Below are 18846 nucleotides of genomic sequence, written 5' to 3'. Positions count from 1 at the left end.
GCCCTTGGTTCGAATCCCATCACGGGACCTTCTGATCAGAGGTCAGATGCCTTGTCCACATGACCAAAGACGTTAACCCCGTCAGCAAGCTGACAAGGTGAGGATGTCATCTGTGGGATGACTCCACGCCCTGCTACATACCATTATTCAAATTTACATGAATCATCATCTTCCAGAAGCAAGGGAGGTAACTTACATTAAAATTCCATTTTCCATCCTTGCCAAACTAGGCTGGAATAATGGAGTTAGCGTTAAACAAAGTGCACCTTATGAGCACCTGATAGCTAAATGATCATTGTGTGCTGTTCACCTTCAAAAAACATCTGCGTGACAAGTCAAGCAAAAACATAACTCCATAATTCCAGCCTCGTTTGGCAAGGGTGGAAACTGAACTTATATTTTGGCTGGACTAAAGAGTCTATGTCTACTCAAATCAAAATCGCGTAATGAAATCAAAATCTGGTTCTTAACTGCCGTGCAGATTTCAGTTGATTGCAGGATTTAGCGTCAACAGATATTTTCCAAATCTTTTCATGATTTTAATCAAGGTGCTCACATGACTTGATGCACTTCGCGAATTAAGACTTGTTTTGTTACAATGTAGATCTTGATTATCGATCAGGTTGTCTTGACTGAGTGCAACCATTTTATTTGAAGCAAATGCAAGTGCTATGAGAGACGGAATCTGATTGGTCAATAGGAGGGACATAGATGGGCAAAATCTTGTAATAGCAACTGGTGGCACCACGATGGAGCCCAGATATTTCAGCAAGGGTGGAACCTTGGCCCCATTCCTCAAAGCGATCTTAGCGCTTCAATGATCGTAAGCCTATGTTAAAGTATGGGACTTACGATCACCTTAGCGCTAAGATCGCTTTGAGGAACGGGGTCCTGGCGTTTCACAGTCAGTTAATGCCCTTGCCTCTGGAAGATGATGAATCATTGATGAACATTCATGCTTCTGTAGGAACATACACTCTTCAATGTTATTTGGATGGTTTAGATCAGACACTTTGTTCTAGTTCATGTATTACTGATGAGATTCTCCCTGCTTGCCCTCACACATCTGAAGTCCTAAGATCAATCTCCCTCCCCATCATAAACAACCAGCCCTCATAACCAACAGTTATTCCAAAAGTTATTGGGTTTTGATGCTGTTAACATAACACTGACTACTTTTCCTATTGACCTTGTCGATCTTTAAGACAAGAACTAAACTGGTCTGATCTAACTGTCATGAACATAAACCAGTGCAGACAATTGTGTCGGGTGCATTGTGTTGACATTGTGTCGTCAGACTTACATATCTCTCCTTGATCCTCTGTCTGATCTTGTTGTAGCGACTGGAGGGGATCCTTGTTGTCAGGTTGCTATGGTCACCCTGCACACAAGAGGATGTATTGTTAGCTGTATCAATGTTTGTTTGTTTGTTTGTTTGTTTGTTTGTTTGTTTGTTTGTTTGTTAATGCCACTTTGCAGTGTTCAAGCTACATGATGGCAGCCTGTAAATAATTGAGTCTGACATCAGTACCATTAGGGCTGGGATGATCCACCAACTGAGCAATCACGTATACGTATCACGATACTTGCATGTCCTTTTATCTGTGGTGCGTAAACCATCTTTTTCATAGACAGGATGGCCAAATACCTGGCACACTAACAATTTACAGTTGGCAGTGTCCAGAAAGTGCAAAGGATGAAATTAGTTACATTTTCACTACTCATTTATTAGTAATTAGTGTTGTGTAACATTTAGTAAAGGATATGTTTAAGGTAAAAATCAATACTTTTTACTAAGGGTGTGATTGTGATCGATACTTGTATCGATAAGTAAAAATTGCATCAGTGTATCTTCCCTCTACTAATGAGCATCGATCTACACAATTAGGATATGAGATGAACCAAATCAGCGAGTCTGACCACCCGATCCCTTTAGTCGCCTCTTACAGTAAGTATGGGTTGCTGAAGACTAATTCTAACCTGGATCACCACAGGACCAATGTGTTGTGATTTGAGTTTAGCAGCTTTTAACCATTCCAGCTAATCACTGTCGTGGACATAGAATAAGTAATATTCAATTCCACTCGTAACTGCACTAAAGGTGAGGTGAAATGGGGTTTAATGTCGCATCCAAGATTATTGCACTTATATAGCATCGTGCATGTATGTGTGTGTGTGGCTGTTTGTACCAGTCTGGAATGACGCTGATTTTATAGTGTTAGCCCGCTGAGATACCATGCCATAGTTTTACATGAATATCCCATTCAGATAAGATATACTGACTCCGAGATGACCAGCCCTTGATTTAGCCCCTTAATGCTGAGCGCCAGACAGGGTAACAACAAATACCATCTTTTAATGTCTTTTGGTATGACGCGGCCGGGAATAGAACCCAGACCTTCCGCTATCTGGGCAGATGCTCTACCACTAGGCCAAGGAGGCTGTCAGGTGTGGAGGACAGGTGTAGGTGTATGTGTACTTACAGTGAGCCATGGGTGTTCCAGAGCATCATGGACGTTCATCCTCTTTCTGTAATGACAAAACAGAACATACAGGACGGTTGCAGCTTACATTCAAGGAACAGAAAATCATTGAATGCTTTATCCAGTCTAACACTCAACAATGACTTAATCACTTCAGAGTGCTGTCTCACATTATATTTTCCACAGTCACATTTCAAAACTGTACCACTCCAAAATTTACCTGCCATAGTTTAACATGTATCTAGTCATAGCGGTAGATTGCCTTGAGATTTGAGGCCCTGTTTACAGACATATCCTGCAGTCTATCAGCTTCTTTGTCTTGGTAAATAATGCTGTACAAAACACATGTGATCTTAGCCAAAATACTTACGGTGCCTGTTTGACAAGGAGGGCCTTGATGAAGGCTTTGGCCTCCTGGGAAACATTGCTGAACGCTTCCTCGTCAAAGTCCCAGTCACAACGCTTCACATTCTGCAGAGTCTCAAGGTCATCTTCGCCGGCGAAGGGAGACAATCCACTCAACCTGGGTAAGGAGGAATAAAAATAATATTAAAGTCCTTTTTAATTTGATTTAGGTGGCATGAAACAAAATCTTTCTTAGCTAAATGGCATATATAAGAAAAGGTAGTAGAACGCCCTGATACTCACAGAACATAAGCGAGCACACCAATAGCCCACATGTCAGTATAGAAACCAACAGGCTCGCGATCCACGATCTCAGGGGCTGCGAACTCAGCTGTTGCCGTGGTAACCTTGACAATCTCATCCGGATTGAGCTTGGTGGCAAGACCGAAGTCGATGATCTTGACATTGGTGCTTTTCTTGGTTTCCACCATAATATTCTCAGGCTGTGATGAAGAAACCGCATAGCATTATGATATAATACATTGATTGTAATATTTCTAACTGAACCTTATTAAAATGAGAGAACTACCAAGTCTAGTTTCATGTTGATTTCTAGTAAGATAGCAGGCGATGCTAATAACGATCTTCAAATGTTAAAGGCATATGGAGAATCAAGTCTCGGTCACAACTTCCAAATGCTTTACCCCCATCGCCTCTAATATTAATAGTATGGGTACGAGTATGAAACGTACACTGAGAGGAGCAACATTGACAAATTATCAACCATATCTACTCATTGCCAAAAGAAACACGAATACCATACATGTTGGTTAATACATGAAAACTTACTCATATTCAAGAGATATTAGATTGGTTCATGCACAAACCAATATACTGGTATGTTGTGTGAACCGATGTTCATGAACACATCACATGTGACATCATGGATCCATGACTCGAGATGCACCATTTGTCTCGTGCAGGATTAGTGTGTAAAGTAAGGAAACACTTGACTGTTAGTTTTGTCATTATGGGGTACACATTGGTAACATCATTTCTTAACGTTCATACTTCTCTATATGTTTCTGGGGCGTTCGAGTAGCCAAGTGGTTAACGCCGAAGACCTGGGTTTGATTCCCGACATGGGTACAATGTGTGAAGTACATTTCTGGTGTCCCCTGCCGTGATATTGCTGGAATATTGCTAAAAGCGGCGTAAAACCAAACTCATTCACTCTCTATATGTTTCTGTGGTTGCGTTTCTTTTGGCAGTGAGTATATATAAAATAACAATCAGCTCCTTATTCTACGAAAATAATTATTGAACATGTGATCAAAATTATCATGACTGATTAGTCATTTCATCTGAAGACAATAACTGATGGCGTCCGTTATCCCAGGCCCTCTATCCACTCCCACTGGACCCCTCAACGTGTCAGACATCACCAAACACACATGTCGCCTAGCCTGGAAGCTGCCCAAAGAGGACGGTGGTGCCAAGGTGACATCATACGTCGTGGAGAGACAGGAAGTGGGCAAGCCCTACTGGGTGACAGTCTCCTCACGGAGCAGGGTGAGTGGTCAGTATATATCAAATTTTCCAAATATATTAATTTGACGTACCTTGATATCGAGATGGACAATGCTGTGTTCGTGCATGTGTTTGAGGCCCTCACAGGCTTGTCTCATGTAGTTGATCACTTCCGCCTCAGACATTTTGTAATCCTCAGCAGCGATACGATCAAACAACTCCCCACCAGCCAAGCTGCGAACACAAATAGTCTTTATAATAACGTGCATTTCAATCATTAATTTAAGACCAGTAATACACTTTAACAGACATACTGTGTCAAACACATGTAGCATATAAGCTTGATAGGAATAAATCTACCCAAGGCAATACAAAGTGGCTTGGCACAAACTGACCATGACATCTGGTTGATATCAACATTCAATGTACAATGATTAAATTTTCGTTGAGTTCACTGTAATTCCTGCTTTCTGATTCGCTGAATTGGTCACATGTTATTGGATTCATTTCCCAATGAATGTAAAAAGTTGAGCCACGCCAACCAAAGTGGACTACTTTTATTACTACGGAATGTCAGGAATCTCAATATTACAGTCGAGGGAATTCCCTTTCTGCTCATGTGTATCGTCATGCACAGGATATATCGCGAAATTCATGCATATTCACTGTCCAAACTACCCTTCGCAACCGAAGGCCCGAGAAGGAATGAAACAGCAAATGTGCAGGATCGCTCGCTGGGCTCCACAATTTCAGGTCTTTAGGTTTAATTTCTAACCCTCATTTTTCCAACTATGTATTCCTGTTCTAATATTTGAATCTGGAGGTAACTGACCATGTCATTTGAAACAGACGCCTTGTCCCTGATATATTTTTATACCTCAGTGAACCGAAGACAATCCATAGTCAATCCTGAAGTAAACACATTCTGTGCAATCGGCAGGCATTGCTACTTACAACTCCAGGATGAGAACCATCTCGTATTTATCCTCGAAGGCGTCGTGCATGTTGATGAGTTTTGGATGATGGAGCTGGTTCATGATGTTGATCTCGTTCTTCACTGTGGCTTTGTCCAGTGGGTAGGGGCTGTTGATGAACTTGGCCACAAACACTCGGCCTGTTGCCTTCTCCACACAGCGATGGACAACACCAAAAGCACCACTGGAACGACAGAGTTGAATTGTAGAAATTGTGTGTGTTCTTGGTGTGAGTTGTATGTGTTCCTGCTGTGAGTTGTGTGTGTTCCTGCTGTGAGTTGTGTGTGTTCTTGCTGTATGTTGTGTGTGTTCTTGGTGTGAGTTGTGTGATTTTGCTGTACATTGTGTGTGTGTTCTTGCTGTGAGTTGTGTGTGTTCGTGCTGTATGTTGTGTGTGTTCTTGCTGTGAGTTGTGTGTGTTCTTGCTGTGAGTTGTGTGTGTTCTTGCTGTGATTTGTGTGTTCTTGCTGTGAGTTGTGCATTCTTGCTGTGAGTTGTGTGTTCTTGCTGTGAGTTGTGCATTCTTGCTGTGAGTTGCGTGTTCTTGCTGTGAGTTGTATGTGTTCTTGCTGTGAGTTGTATGTGTTCTTGCTGTGAGTTGTGCATTCTTGCCGTGAGTTGTGCATTCCTGCTGTGAGTTGTGTGTGTTCTTGCTGTGAGTTGTGTGTGTTCTTCTGTACATTGTGTGCGTTCTTGCTAAAAGTAGCATGTTCCTACCTTCCAAGTTCCTCCAGGATGTCGTAGTAGTCGTACACGCTGGCCTGCTTCACCGTCACAGGCTGCGGCACAAACTTCTTCCAGATGTCATCATCTGTAGCAGACACAACAGACATTGAACACATGGAACATGTATTGTACTTCACAGTTATCAATCAATCTTTCTAGAGCGTCCGCCCAGAGAGCGGAAGGTATGGGGTTCTAACCCCGACTGCGCCATACCAAAAGACGTTAAAAGATGGTACTTGGTACCCTGTCTGGCGCTCGGCATTAAGGGGCTAAAACAAGGACTGGTCGGCTCAGAGTAAGTATACTGTGTCTGAGTGGGATATTCATGTTAAACTGCGGCATGGTATCTCAGTGAGCTAGCACTATAAATCGGCATCAGTCCGGACTAGTACAAGCAGCCACACACACACACACACGTACATGCACGTCGCTATATAAGTGCAATAATCTTGGACGCGACATTAAACCCCATTTCACCTCACCTCACCTCACCCATCAATCTTTCAAAGCAAAGGATGTTTTCAAAGGATTGTGAGCACCTCCAGGTCAGTGTTCATCATCCTCTCTAACACTTGACCATAAAGTTATTCTGATGATTGGAAAGCTGTGCAGAAAGCAAACTCTACTTACAGAACTTGTCATAGTCGTTGATCTTAGGGCCGTCATATTTGCCTCTGACCTTTCTGCCAAACTCATCTGTAGCAAAGATAAACAGTTCATGATTATAGGATCAATGACTTGCACTTATTTCTGGAGATGATAATCTATCTGTACTTCTTAAAACATCATCTTAAAGCTTCCAGAGTGACAGCATGTCCCCTTAATGTGAGAGGAAAGCCCGAAGTGATGCAGGTGTTAGACGTTTATCACTTTGGTGAAACCCACAAGCACGGGTCTGGTGCTGACAAACATAGAAACATGATCAGGATGAACTGTGAATCAAATTCATGATCATAGCTTAATGGCGCAACCAAGGGACACAACTCTGCATAGCAAAATGCAGTGCCTCACATGACTGGCTGACCCAGAGATATATTCCTCAAGAACATGCAAGTCAGAATTTGTTCATGTGTAGTGATTGCCTCCGTTCACCCAGCAGTATATGGGTACCTGGTAGGATGAGACGGCAATATGGTCATTAACCTTCTAGCACCTACAAAGCAGTTTGGGTTGTATACTCCTCAGGGAGCTGAGAATGATTCACTGATCCAGTGAGCAGGGTAATAAAAGTGGTTTGAGCATGCCCTGAGTGGTGTGGAAATTATGTGCACTATAAATGGCCTATTATTATTATTATTATTATTAAATAGAGGCTCCAGCCTGCTGTATGCCTGAGAACTCACCTTCCATCTGCTTCTTCTTGCGGACAGACTCTGGCTCGTCGGTCTTGATAGTGGTCGTTGGCTCACAGGGCTCACTACGCCCGTAGAAGTTCTCAGCAACGACACGGAACTCGTATTCCTTGTTGGCGGAAAGACCTGTGACGTTGTGGAACTCAAACCTGGCAGACAAAAATAAGTTTAAAACCTCCCCAAATCTTCACTTTAATGGTCAACAGTGATCTGTTCAGTTCAACAGTTTGATTGTTTCACATGACTATTGAATTGTACCTTGAATCTTGAACCTTTAGCTCTTGAATCATTTATTCCAGTGGTTATTGGGAACAGTGCAAGGGGAGGTTACTCTCACTGACAACCAATATAAGTGATTTGCTCAAATAATGCTGTGGGTGTACCTTGTGGAAGCAGATCTGATCCAGTTGTTGGACGGGAGCTCTCTCTTCTCTACGACGTACGCTGTGATGAAGCTGCCTCCATCGTTCAGTGGGGGTTTCCATGACAATACAACAGAGTCATCACGGATGTTCTCAACTTTGGGGAATCGTGGAGAGTCAGGATGATCTGCAAAAGGGGAGAAATATTGGAATGAACAGCATACATGAAAACCATGTGAACTAAAAGCATCATCATCATCATCAATATCATTCACATCCTCCTCCTCCTCTTCCTCCTCCTCCTCCTCCTCATCATCATTCACATCATCATCCTCATCATTCACATCATCATCATCATCATCATCATCATCATCATGGCCCAGTCGTCTAAGTTGCCGCGATTCGCTGTGCAGAGTTGCGTCCCTTCGGCACGCCAGAAACCTATGATTGTGGGTTCGAATCCCGGTTCGCCCCGATTATGTTTCTAGGTTTGTCAGCACCATACCCGTGCTCGTGGGTTTCACCGAAGTGGTAAACGTCTGAGACCTGCATCACTTCGGGCTTTCCTCCCACATTAAGCTGACACGCCGCGATATGACTGGAATACTGTTAAAAGCGGCGTTAAACCCAACTCACTCACTCACATAATCATCATATGACGCCTCATTCACCTGCAGCTTCAGTACTGACACTAATCATCATCATCATCATCATTCTATGAAGAACCATTAACCTGGAGCCTCTGTCCACATCCACATCCACATCCACACAAACATGACTCACCGTTAACCTGGAGCTTCAGTACTACAGAGTCCTGTCCAAGGCTGTTCTCCAGCTGCAGCCTGTAGGGGCCGTCATCATTCTTGGTCGCGTCCTTGATGGTGAGGATGGCGTGACGGTCGGTGACCTCGATGTTGTAGTGACTTCCACGCAGCTCCTCTCCGTCACGGATCCACTTCACATCAGGCTTGGGGTTGCCCATGAACGGAATCTTCAGGACACACGTCTCCCCCTTCTCAAATGTGCAGATGTCACGGAATCGTGGAGGTACGTTGATCTTGGGGGGTGCTAATTAGAAAAATTAGAAAAATAGAAAAGACTCAATGTCACATTTCTTGAAATAAATACTTTGAAAATCCCTCCAAAATTGTTGTTGCAAATTATTTCTTAACCCAGTCTTCAATGAACCAATATATTTTGGCACACAATTACGCAGCCACAGATTACTTTTTACAAACTACTGCAGGAATCAGTAATGTTTAAATAAACATAATCAATTTAACAACAGTTCAATTTTCAATTACTAAAAAGCAAACTCAGTATACTTTCTTTTGCCCCTCAGTTTATGTGACATAGCCAAGTCTTGGGAAACAAACTCATGGTATTTCATATTCTCAATGAGGTGAAACAGACTTGTTTGTTTGTTGTTTAACTCCACACTCAATATTCCATCTATATGATGGTGGTCTGTCAATAAATGAGTCTGGACTAGACAATCCTGTGATTGACATCATGAGCATCAATCTATGCAATTGGGATATGATGCATGAAGCAAGTCTTTGAGCATGACCATCCGATCCCGACTATCAAAGTCGACTGTTAGGTGAAACAGAATCTGAACATGAACTTTTACTCACATCGGATCTCGAGCTCGGCACGCGATGCACGTGATCCTCCCCTGTTGGTGGCGCGGACGGTGTACTCATCTGCATCCTCACCGAACACATCATGGACAACAAGCACCTGCTTGTCTCCTTCAGTGAAGACCTCAAACTTGTCACTATCATAGACCTCACGGACACCCTTGAACCTGGAAGGGAAGACAAGGCATTAGGAGACATTGCATGGTACAGAACGGGATGAAAAGGACATAGTAGAACACTTTAGAGAACACTGTGTGATGAGTGAGTGAGTGAGTGAGTGAGTGAGTGAGTGAGATTTTACACTGCTTTTAGCAATATTCCAGCAATATCACAGCAATGTACACCAGAAATGGGCTTCACACATTGTACCGATAAGGGTAATCGAACTGAGGACTTTGGTGGGATGAGCAAGCGCTTTAACCACTAGGCTACCCCACTGCCCCTATCTGGGATGGAGGGCAGTAGCGGAGACATATTTTAAAAAAATAATGGGATAAAACAAGAAAAAGCAATTGTTTACAAGTGAAACATATTGTTTTTTCTTATTTTTTTATTTGCTGATAAAAAGCCACGACACACATGTAGCCCCTACATCCAGGGGCAGGGGGGACATTTTCAATCATTTGAAAAGAAGTAGGCGATAATATACAGTATAAAAAAGATAAGATAGGTGTGGTAGATGAGAAAGTGGAAAGGGGAAGGAGATAGATATGAAAGTGGAGGTATTTTGATGTTTCTAAATATGCAGCAATACCAGACCGGTTGTTTTGAAAGGATGCGTTATTGCACCCATGTATCTTTCAACGCTATAATTTTGTCTTACCATTTTCTGCTGCAGAATGATATTTAAGTTAGTTTCCTTATATTTGAATATATGTGTAATGGTTTATAATAATGAAGGAGTGATTACCGTATTCAACGTAATAAGCGTCCCACTCTAACAAGCGCCCACGGCGATATTTGCTAATATATTGGCTAGTGAACAATCCCAATTAGCACCCCTTCCAATTGATCAATGTACACAACACTTATTTATTTACGTATAATAGGCACTCATTTGTTATATGCACCCTTAATCATGGGCAATTAAATTCTAGAAAAATGTATCTCTCATATATATACATTTCAGGCTGTCAGCATAAAGCACAAAATTTATCTTTCAACACTGTATTTTTTTTCACCAAAATAATATTCTAATAAGAGCCCCCTATTTCTAATTTTGAGAGCGCCCTGGGCGCTTATTACATTGAATACAGGTTATACTGACCATTGGATATCTGGCTTGGGAGTTCCTGAGACTTCACACTCGAAGCGGGCCGACTTGCCCTGGACTGCTTGTACCTTGCGGAGTCCACTGGTGAACTCGGGAATAACAGCAGCTGCAACACCATCAATACAACATCACTACAACTGACTCTAGAAGCTTATTGAAGACATCTTCCCGAGACAAGAGAGTTAGCTGACTATAAAAGTCCAGGCTGGAATTATGGAGTTATATTTTGGCTGGACTAATGAGTCTATGGATAGTCCAATCAAAATCGCATAATAACATCACCATGCAGTTTCGTAAGCTGCCATGCAGATTTTGGTTAATTGCAGGATTTGCAAAGCATGTGTATTGTCAACATAGCGTCAACAGATATTTTCCGAATCTTTTCATGTGTTTAATCAAGGTGCTCACATGGTTTTATGCACTTCACCATGAAAGACCCGTTTTATTACAATATAGATCTTGATAATCGATCAGATCGTCTTGCCTGGGTGCCGCCATTTTCTTTGAAGCAAATGCAAGTGATATCAGAGGTGGAATCTTATTGGTCAATAGGAGGGACATAGAAGGGACATAACTCTTGATAGCCACTGGTGGCTCTACGATTGAGCCCAGAAATTTCGGCCTAGGTGGAAAGGGTGGAAACTGGACTTTTACAGACAGTTAACTCCCTTGCCTCAAGAAGATGTTTGAGAATCACTGAGCCAACATTAACAATTCAACTGATTTGCTGATTTGCACAAAGCAGTCTTAGTTGATTGTCACTCCATACTACAACAAAGGCTTATGATAGTAGAGCAATAAGATCAGTTTGTGGAACAGGGCACGGGATGTTATTCCTCACCTTTAGGATCCTTGATCTTGACACTGCTGGAGGCCATGGATGGTTTGCTCAAACCAGCCTCATTTTCGGCAAACACACGGAATTCGTACTTGCGGTCCTCAATGAGGTTGGGGATGTTGATCATGTTGGTGAGGCACGGCGACATGTTGATGCGGGACCAGTTATCAGTGCCATGCTCACGCTTGTCAATCCAGTAACCATGGATACGGCCGCCGCCATCAGACTTGGGTTTATCCCAGGTAAGACTGACAAAGTCACCACCGACTTCCGTGACCTCTGGAGTACCAGGGGCCTGGGGAGCATCTGTCAATTGAAACACATGTTACAACTCGATTCCCATTTTATAGCCAGCTAGTATTTGACAATTAGATTCCTATTCCATCATATCCCTATGGGCTTATAATTCATTGCAAGATGGTTGCAATTATAAGCAAATCTATTATTGTGCATGTAAAGTCAAAATTCATCTAAAAAACTCTTTTTGTCTCATGCTTACCGAATGGCATCTTGGCTACAATGGCGCTTTCAGCAGTGAGTGGTTCTCCCTGTCCGAACTCGTTGACAGCACTGACACGGAAGAGGTACTGGCTGTTCTCATAGAGACCCTGCACGTCCAGGGAGGTATCCTAAAACACACAACACAACATGAGGAGTCCACCTAACAAGATGTCCACCCTACTGCCATGGCCTTAACAAGATGTTCACCCTACTACCTTGGCCTTAACAAGATGTCCATCCTACTACCTTGGCCTTAACAAGATGTCCACCCTACTACCCCTTGGCCTTAACAAGATGTCCACCCTACTACCTTGGCCTTAACAAGATGTCCACCCTACTACCCCTTGGCCTTAACAAGTTGTCCACCCTACTACCTTGGCCTTAACAAGATGTTCACCCTACTACCTTGGCCTTAACAAGATGTCCACCCTACTACCTTGGCCTTAACAAGTTGTCCACCCTACTACCTTGGCCTTAACAAGATGTCCACCCTACTACCTTGGCCTTAACAAGATGTCCACCCTACTACCCCTTGGCCTTAACAAGTTGTCAACCCTACTACCTTGGCCTTAACAAGATGTCCACCCTACTAGCTTGGCCTTAACAAGATGTCCACCCTACTACCCCTTGGCCTTAACAAGATGTCCACCCTACTACCTTGGCCTTAACAAGATGTCCACCCTACTACCCCTTGGCCCTAACAAGATGTCCACCCTACTACCTTGGCCTTAACAAGATGCAGCCAGAGCCTAGTTATGATGACAATACTTCGGGGTACTTTCTCATCAAATATGGTCCAGGTAAGATTAAGTTTCCGGATAAAATTTTAACTTGCTGCACAATTTTAAGGAGTCCTGAAAAGCAACAATGGCCTCTGTTCTGGGCAGTATTGGTCATTTACCCTGTGTTAATACAGGTACCTGGCTCACTATATTCAAAGTTAATGGGTCACCTGACACATAAACTTGAAGCTTTTAATTATTTGAATATATCAATTCAAATTTGAATCCATAACAAAGGGAAATTCAAGATTAAACAGTTCAATTTTGGTAACATGGTTTGTTTTTTCCTATATTAGTGGGGCGGTCGGGTAGCCTAGTGGTTTAAGCTTTTGCTCTTCATCACCAGGGTTCGATTCCCGACATTGGTACAATGTGTGAAGCCCATTTATGGTGTCCCCCGCTGTGATATTGCTGGAATCTTGCTAAAAGCTGCGTAAAACCATACTCACTCACTCCTATATTAGTGGTTAAAACATGATAGTGTTTGTTTTCAACTGTATATAAAAGTTTGGTCTAAAATCCTTCCACATAAATGAGGGCCAGATTAACAGGTTTATGCCAAGTTTGCTTTCATACCCCAAGTTTCAGCAACAAAGATGGTTGTTAAGACACAGAAAATTGACAGCAGTAGCGACAATGGTTAAAAAACATAAATATCAAGTGATAGCAGTTGTCATGAAGATAGCAGCATCTAGCTCACCCTGCACTGTGAGGAGACTGTCACCCAGTAGGGCTTGCCCACTTCCTGTCTCTCCACGACGTATGAAGTCACCTTGGCGCCACCGTCCTCCTTGGGCGGTTTCCAGGCCAGGCGACATGTGTGTTTGGTGATGTCCGACACGTTGAGGGGTCCAGTGGGAGTGTATGGAGGGCCTAGGATAACAGACGCCATCAGTTATTGTCTTCAGATCATATAACGACAGAGATCCCTCGCTACAATGCTACCTTTGGGGTCAGGGTAATTGATGAGTGTTATAGACGATCAGCGGTTTAACCGAGGTGGAATCATAGGGGGTAGATGACAAACACAACAGAACATGTATTACAATCTCGGTCAATAAAAATTGGAAATTTTATATAAAACATCACTAGACATAATGATTTATCATTTAAATTGTATTTCTTGCTCTCCACGGCATTGTTTTATATGCAGAGTTTAAGATTATTGTGTGTATTTTCTCTTAACTAAGCCACAAATAACAATCAGCTGTGCACACATTTTCTCCCTATCTACCGGTGTAGTTGGTGGACACAACAGAAGCTGATTGTTATTTAAAATATTTTCTATTTTCTATTTATTCATCATAGAATAAAATCACAATTTCTCCCAGATAATGTATGCATCACATGTTACTGATGTGTATTTAATAACACAGTACCTGTGAACTATTTTAGTTGGAGCTTGGTAAGACAACTTTTATCAAGGTATTCTTAGAAAATAATTCTCAAAGCACTTACTGACGACCTTGAGCTTGAAAGGAGCAGTACAGGTTCCACTGTCATTGCTGATCTCCACCTTGTAGGCGCCGGTGTCGTCGATGTCCGAGTCTGGAGCAAACAAATACATCGGGTCAAACACTTGCAAAACTGTGTGTTTTTACACCTGGACCCACTAGTACAAAGCGATCTTAGCACTAAGATTACCGTAAGCCTATGTTAAAGAATGGGAGTTACGATCATCTTAGCGCTAAGATCGCTTTGAGCAAGTGGGCCCTGGTTTGAGCAACCGCAATGACATATGACTTTGAGAAATATGTAGTGTTAGACATATTGACTTCCTAACCCCATAAAACCAGGGTTTGTCTTTGATAAATGAATATATCTGACCCACCAGGAGACAAGGGACCTTATAGGTGAAAAATCACATTTTGACTTCTCATTATATTTTAAAACTCGGTATGTTGGGGTCACAAATATACAATTGATAAGCTGCAATTCCTGTTTATTACAGAGACATATGGCATCAACCATTTGGACTCATTTTCTCTCATTGGTCCCATTTATGACATGACTTTTTATGAAATAGTTGCAGTTTTTAGATATGATGTCTGATTAATTAAAAGTAGATTGAAATGTTTTAAAATAATGTTTTGTATTACATTACGAACTAACGAAAGAAAAATAAAATATTTTTTACACTACGCACACATGGCGATTTTTACGGAAGTAACTTGATGTTTGCGTTTGTTTGTTGTTTAACGCTGCACTCAGCAATATTCAGGCTATATGACGGCGGTCTGTAAAATAATTGAGTCTGGACCAGACAATCCAGTGATTGACATCATGAACATCGATCCACGCACTTGGGATCAATGACATGTATCAACCAAGTCAGCGAGCCTGACCACCCGATCCCGTTTTACGACAAGCATAGTCGCCTTTTACGGCAAGTATGGGTTGCTGAAGACCTATTCTACCCCAAAATCTTCATGGGTCTGATACTTGATGTGAAACGTCCTTCTACATGACGTCACAGCATAAATGTATCCCACCACCCATACGTTCGCTTTCCTTTTGGTAGGTCACATATAAGGAGCTTGCAATGTAATGTCATGTCATGTCATGTCATGTCATGTCATGTCATGTGATGTAATGTAATGTAATGTCATGTCATGTAATATAATGTCATGTCATGTCATGTCATGTCATGTCATGTCATGTCATAAAAGGCAGGTCTTTCATTTTGTTATTTGTGAATATTAACCTTTGATGATGAGAGTCATGTACTCATCAAACACAGAGATCTTGATCCGGTCACTCTCAGGAACGTCCTTGTTGTCTCTCTTGATCTTCACGTCGAAGGGTCCTGTTCCGCTGAAGGGGATCTTGATCTTGAACTGTTCTCCCTTCTCAACCTTCTGGTCGCGGATGTCCTTCTCCAGACGAGGAGGCGCTGAGGAGATGATGAGCAGACAGAGTGAGTGAGTGAGGGAGTTGATTTTCATGCAGCTTTTAGTATACCCCAGTCAAGATATGATAGGGGACACCAAGAATCGGTATCACATTAACAACATAGTTTGTCTTGGATGAAACTCTGAATTATGACACATTAACCACACGTCTAGCCTACTGCCAAGAATATTAAACATATGTAGAACACTATATAAGATAGCAACGCGATAAATCACAAAAAGCAATGAATAACTAAGGGTGGTTTATTTTACGATAAAACATTGTTATATCATGATGTCATTTCTGGAGCTTCGAATATGCACTTGCAACTTGATAACAACATATATTGGACAACGTTATTGTACAACCTCTTTTAGGATGTTGATAAAAAGTTGCTGCGCACCTCATGGTTTATTCACCCTGCAGTGTTTTATTGTACGATAAACAACTCTCACTCGTCGTTTATTTCTTAATTAAACTAAATATCCTAGAGTCATTTTTTTTAGAATATGACATAGATTTGATAAATAAGTTGCATTCATGATCAAAATAACTTTATAAAATAAGAAAAAAGTCACAAATTTGGTTATTTGTAACTGTTTTGGACTAGAAATAGAACCTTCCAGCGCCTAACAGCGCCTAACAGGCAGCATGGGTTGTATACTCCCAAGGGAGCTGAGAATGATTCTTAAGTGCAACAACGATCCAGTGACCGGGGTAATAATAGTGCTTTGAGCATGCCGCATGAGTGGTGTGGAAATATGCGCAATGAAAATAGCTTATTATATTTATTATTACTGCTGCTTTTGTAACACAATATTCCCTGATAACATAACAAGTAAATATGTTGTATATACTCACACAGCACAGCGAGGTTGCAGGAGCATGACACGCGTCCCAGGCTGTTGACTAACTCACACGTAATGTCACCTGCGTCCTTGTCGTACACCTCACCGATGGTGAACGTGCACGTGCTGCCATCTACGCGCATACGGTTACGTCCTGACGAGCCCATTTCAATTCCATTCTTGAACCTATTGAAGACATTTTAACTGAATTCATGGACAGTCTGTTTTCCAACAAAAATGTTTGGGTTTTAAATAAACAATGTTTTGATTTGAGATGGACTCTAAAAAAATGGAATAAAAAAAAATCAAAAACATTTCTCAGAACTACTTTGAAGCTGAAATGCATTCACATGTGATTTTTGAAGGTTGTTTAGGTCTTTGGCAGCCCATGCTTGTTGTAAGAGGCGCCTAACGGGAACGGGTGGTCAGACTTGCTGACTTGATTGATTATGTCATCATATCCCAATGTGTGGGTTCATGATGTCAAGCACTGGATTGTATGGTCAAGACTTAATTATTTACAGACCACTGTCATATAGCTGGAATATTGCTGAGTGTGGCATTAAACAAACAAGCAAACATGTGATCGTTACACATGTTACAAAAATGTCCTGACTAAATGATTTGCATCCCATGTGAAGTTTATGAACACAGGTCAAAATTATTATATTCAAACTAGAAATGAAAACTAACTACATACCAGTAGATCTCCGGTTTGGGTTCACTCTTGAACTCCACGTTGAAACTGGCCTCACCGCCAAGAGCGGCCTTGACATTCTGCAGCTTCTTGATAAAGTCTGGCTCAGATCCGACTGTAAAGGAGGGAAAACAGTCGATACAAGAACGTGGCAAATAATAGTATTCAAAAAACGAAATAAGAGATAATCGCTAAGGCAAGTAATGCACATGACAACTGGTTACAACTAAACTTCTTTTTGTGACCTTGACACAGGACTTGCACTACAGTAATTTTTATAAATATTTTTATTACATTTGTCATGTTCTAAAATTAGGAGACATGGGGCCCATTCCAAGAAGTGATCGTATCGCTATGACAGACGTAAGTCTATGTTAAAGTATGTGAGTTACAATTGTCTTATCGCTTCCACAATGGTCAGTCTCTGTTAAAAGTATAGGAGTAACAATTGTCTTAGCGCTCTAATCGCTTTGTGGAACGGGACTCTGTTTTTCTTTGTTTTGATAAAAAATATCATCAAACTGATCTCAGATTCAAAATCAAACTTGATAAACAAAATATTGACGAAAACTAAATAAAATGTCACTATTGAAATAGTAACCAGTCAGTCAGTTTCTAAATCAGACATGTTTATGATATGCACAAACTGTATGTTGACAAACTGTATGTTGACAAACTGTACGGTGTTGGTGACATACCGACTTTCTCCTTGATTTTGATTGGAGCACACTCCAAACTGGGTTCGCTCTTTCCGGCCGCGTTGACAGCAATAACTCGGAACTCAAACTCGGCATTCTCTGGCAGGTTGGCAACAGTGTATGCGTTGTCGATGCATGGGTAGTCTGTTGCCTTTGTCCAGTAGGTGGAGCCCTTCTCACGCTTTTCAACAATGTAACCTGCAAAATACAAAATACATGAAATGCATGGTCACATATCGAGCTTCATAGTGTACGACTAATTGCCTCTAAAAACCATCGTACAGTCGAGTCCTGTTAATCCGACATGGTTGGTTGCATATGATTATGTCGGATTAATGAGTAATTCGGATAAACAAAATAAAGTAGTATCAACGTTCATGATCGAAAATTGGACAACTACATGATAGATAACGATACAAACCCGTAAAAAAAATATGAAAAATGAAATATTCATATTGTTATGTTACATTACACTGATCACTGTGTCGGATTAACGAGACTAATAAATGAGTGATTTCGGTAATTCGTTGCAAATTAGGAGTGTCGGACTCAGAGTCGGAGTGCGAGGCTGTCGGATTAACAGGTCTAAATAGCACTGATTTAATCGGTTCCCATCATTTGTGTCAGATAAATCCGATTGTCGGATTAATGAGTGTCAGATTAATGAGACTTGACTATATGATAGGTAGCAGGTAGCTAACTTCATTAACCACAGGGTTAGCAATAACAGTGATTAAAAATTGTATGTGCACCAGTGCAAATATCACCTCACGCACACCAGTGTATGGTTTATGTCATCCGGATGACATTGATGACGACATCTGAATCTTATAATGACGTAAGGTTGGCATAACATCCCACTAGAAACGACGTCACAGCTGAACATTGTTGACGTCTTTTGA

The 18846-nt window shown here is 41.5% G+C and overlaps 1 protein-coding gene across 11 annotated transcripts in view; it reads right to left on the bottom strand.

Annotated features, from left to right (window-relative positions):
- The window catches only part of LOC139466765 (twitchin-like), a 180273-nt gene that overhangs the window by 26024 nt on the left and 135403 nt on the right, over positions 1-18846 (bottom strand). For all 11 annotated transcript variants that reach the window (XM_071248441.1, XM_071248436.1, XM_071248433.1 and 8 more), the window contains 21 exons: positions 17945-18142; positions 17250-17361; positions 16563-16735; positions 15514-15702; positions 14268-14357; positions 13510-13682; positions 12026-12155; positions 11530-11832; positions 10683-10794; positions 9410-9582; positions 8556-8840; positions 7794-7959; positions 7402-7559; positions 6689-6754; positions 6050-6143; positions 5313-5516; positions 4451-4592; positions 3132-3331; positions 2854-3006; positions 2484-2529; positions 1304-1381 (listed from right to left, as the gene is read on the bottom strand). In XM_071248441.1, coding sequence (XP_071104542.1) covers positions 1304-1381; positions 2484-2529; positions 2854-3006; positions 3132-3331; positions 4451-4592; positions 5313-5516; positions 6050-6143; positions 6689-6754; positions 7402-7559; positions 7794-7959; positions 8556-8840; positions 9410-9582; positions 10683-10794; positions 11530-11832; positions 12026-12155; positions 13510-13682; positions 14268-14357; positions 15514-15702; positions 16563-16735; positions 17250-17361; positions 17945-18142 — 3245 coding nt within the window. The remainder of the gene's footprint in view (positions 1-1303; positions 1382-2483; positions 2530-2853; positions 3007-3131; positions 3332-4450; positions 4593-5312; positions 5517-6049; positions 6144-6688; positions 6755-7401; positions 7560-7793; positions 7960-8555; positions 8841-9409; positions 9583-10682; positions 10795-11529; positions 11833-12025; positions 12156-13509; positions 13683-14267; positions 14358-15513; positions 15703-16562; positions 16736-17249; positions 17362-17944; positions 18143-18846) is intronic.

The sequence above is a fragment of the Haliotis cracherodii genome, unplaced genomic scaffold, assembly GCF_022045235.1.
Source record: "Haliotis cracherodii isolate W230 unplaced genomic scaffold, xgHalCrac1.p SCAF_19, whole genome shotgun sequence".
NCBI lineage: Eukaryota > Metazoa > Mollusca > Gastropoda > Lepetellida > Haliotidae > Haliotis > Haliotis cracherodii.
The sequence above is the reverse complement of the archived record's forward strand: the minus strand, read 5'-3'. Positions and strand labels throughout refer to the sequence as shown.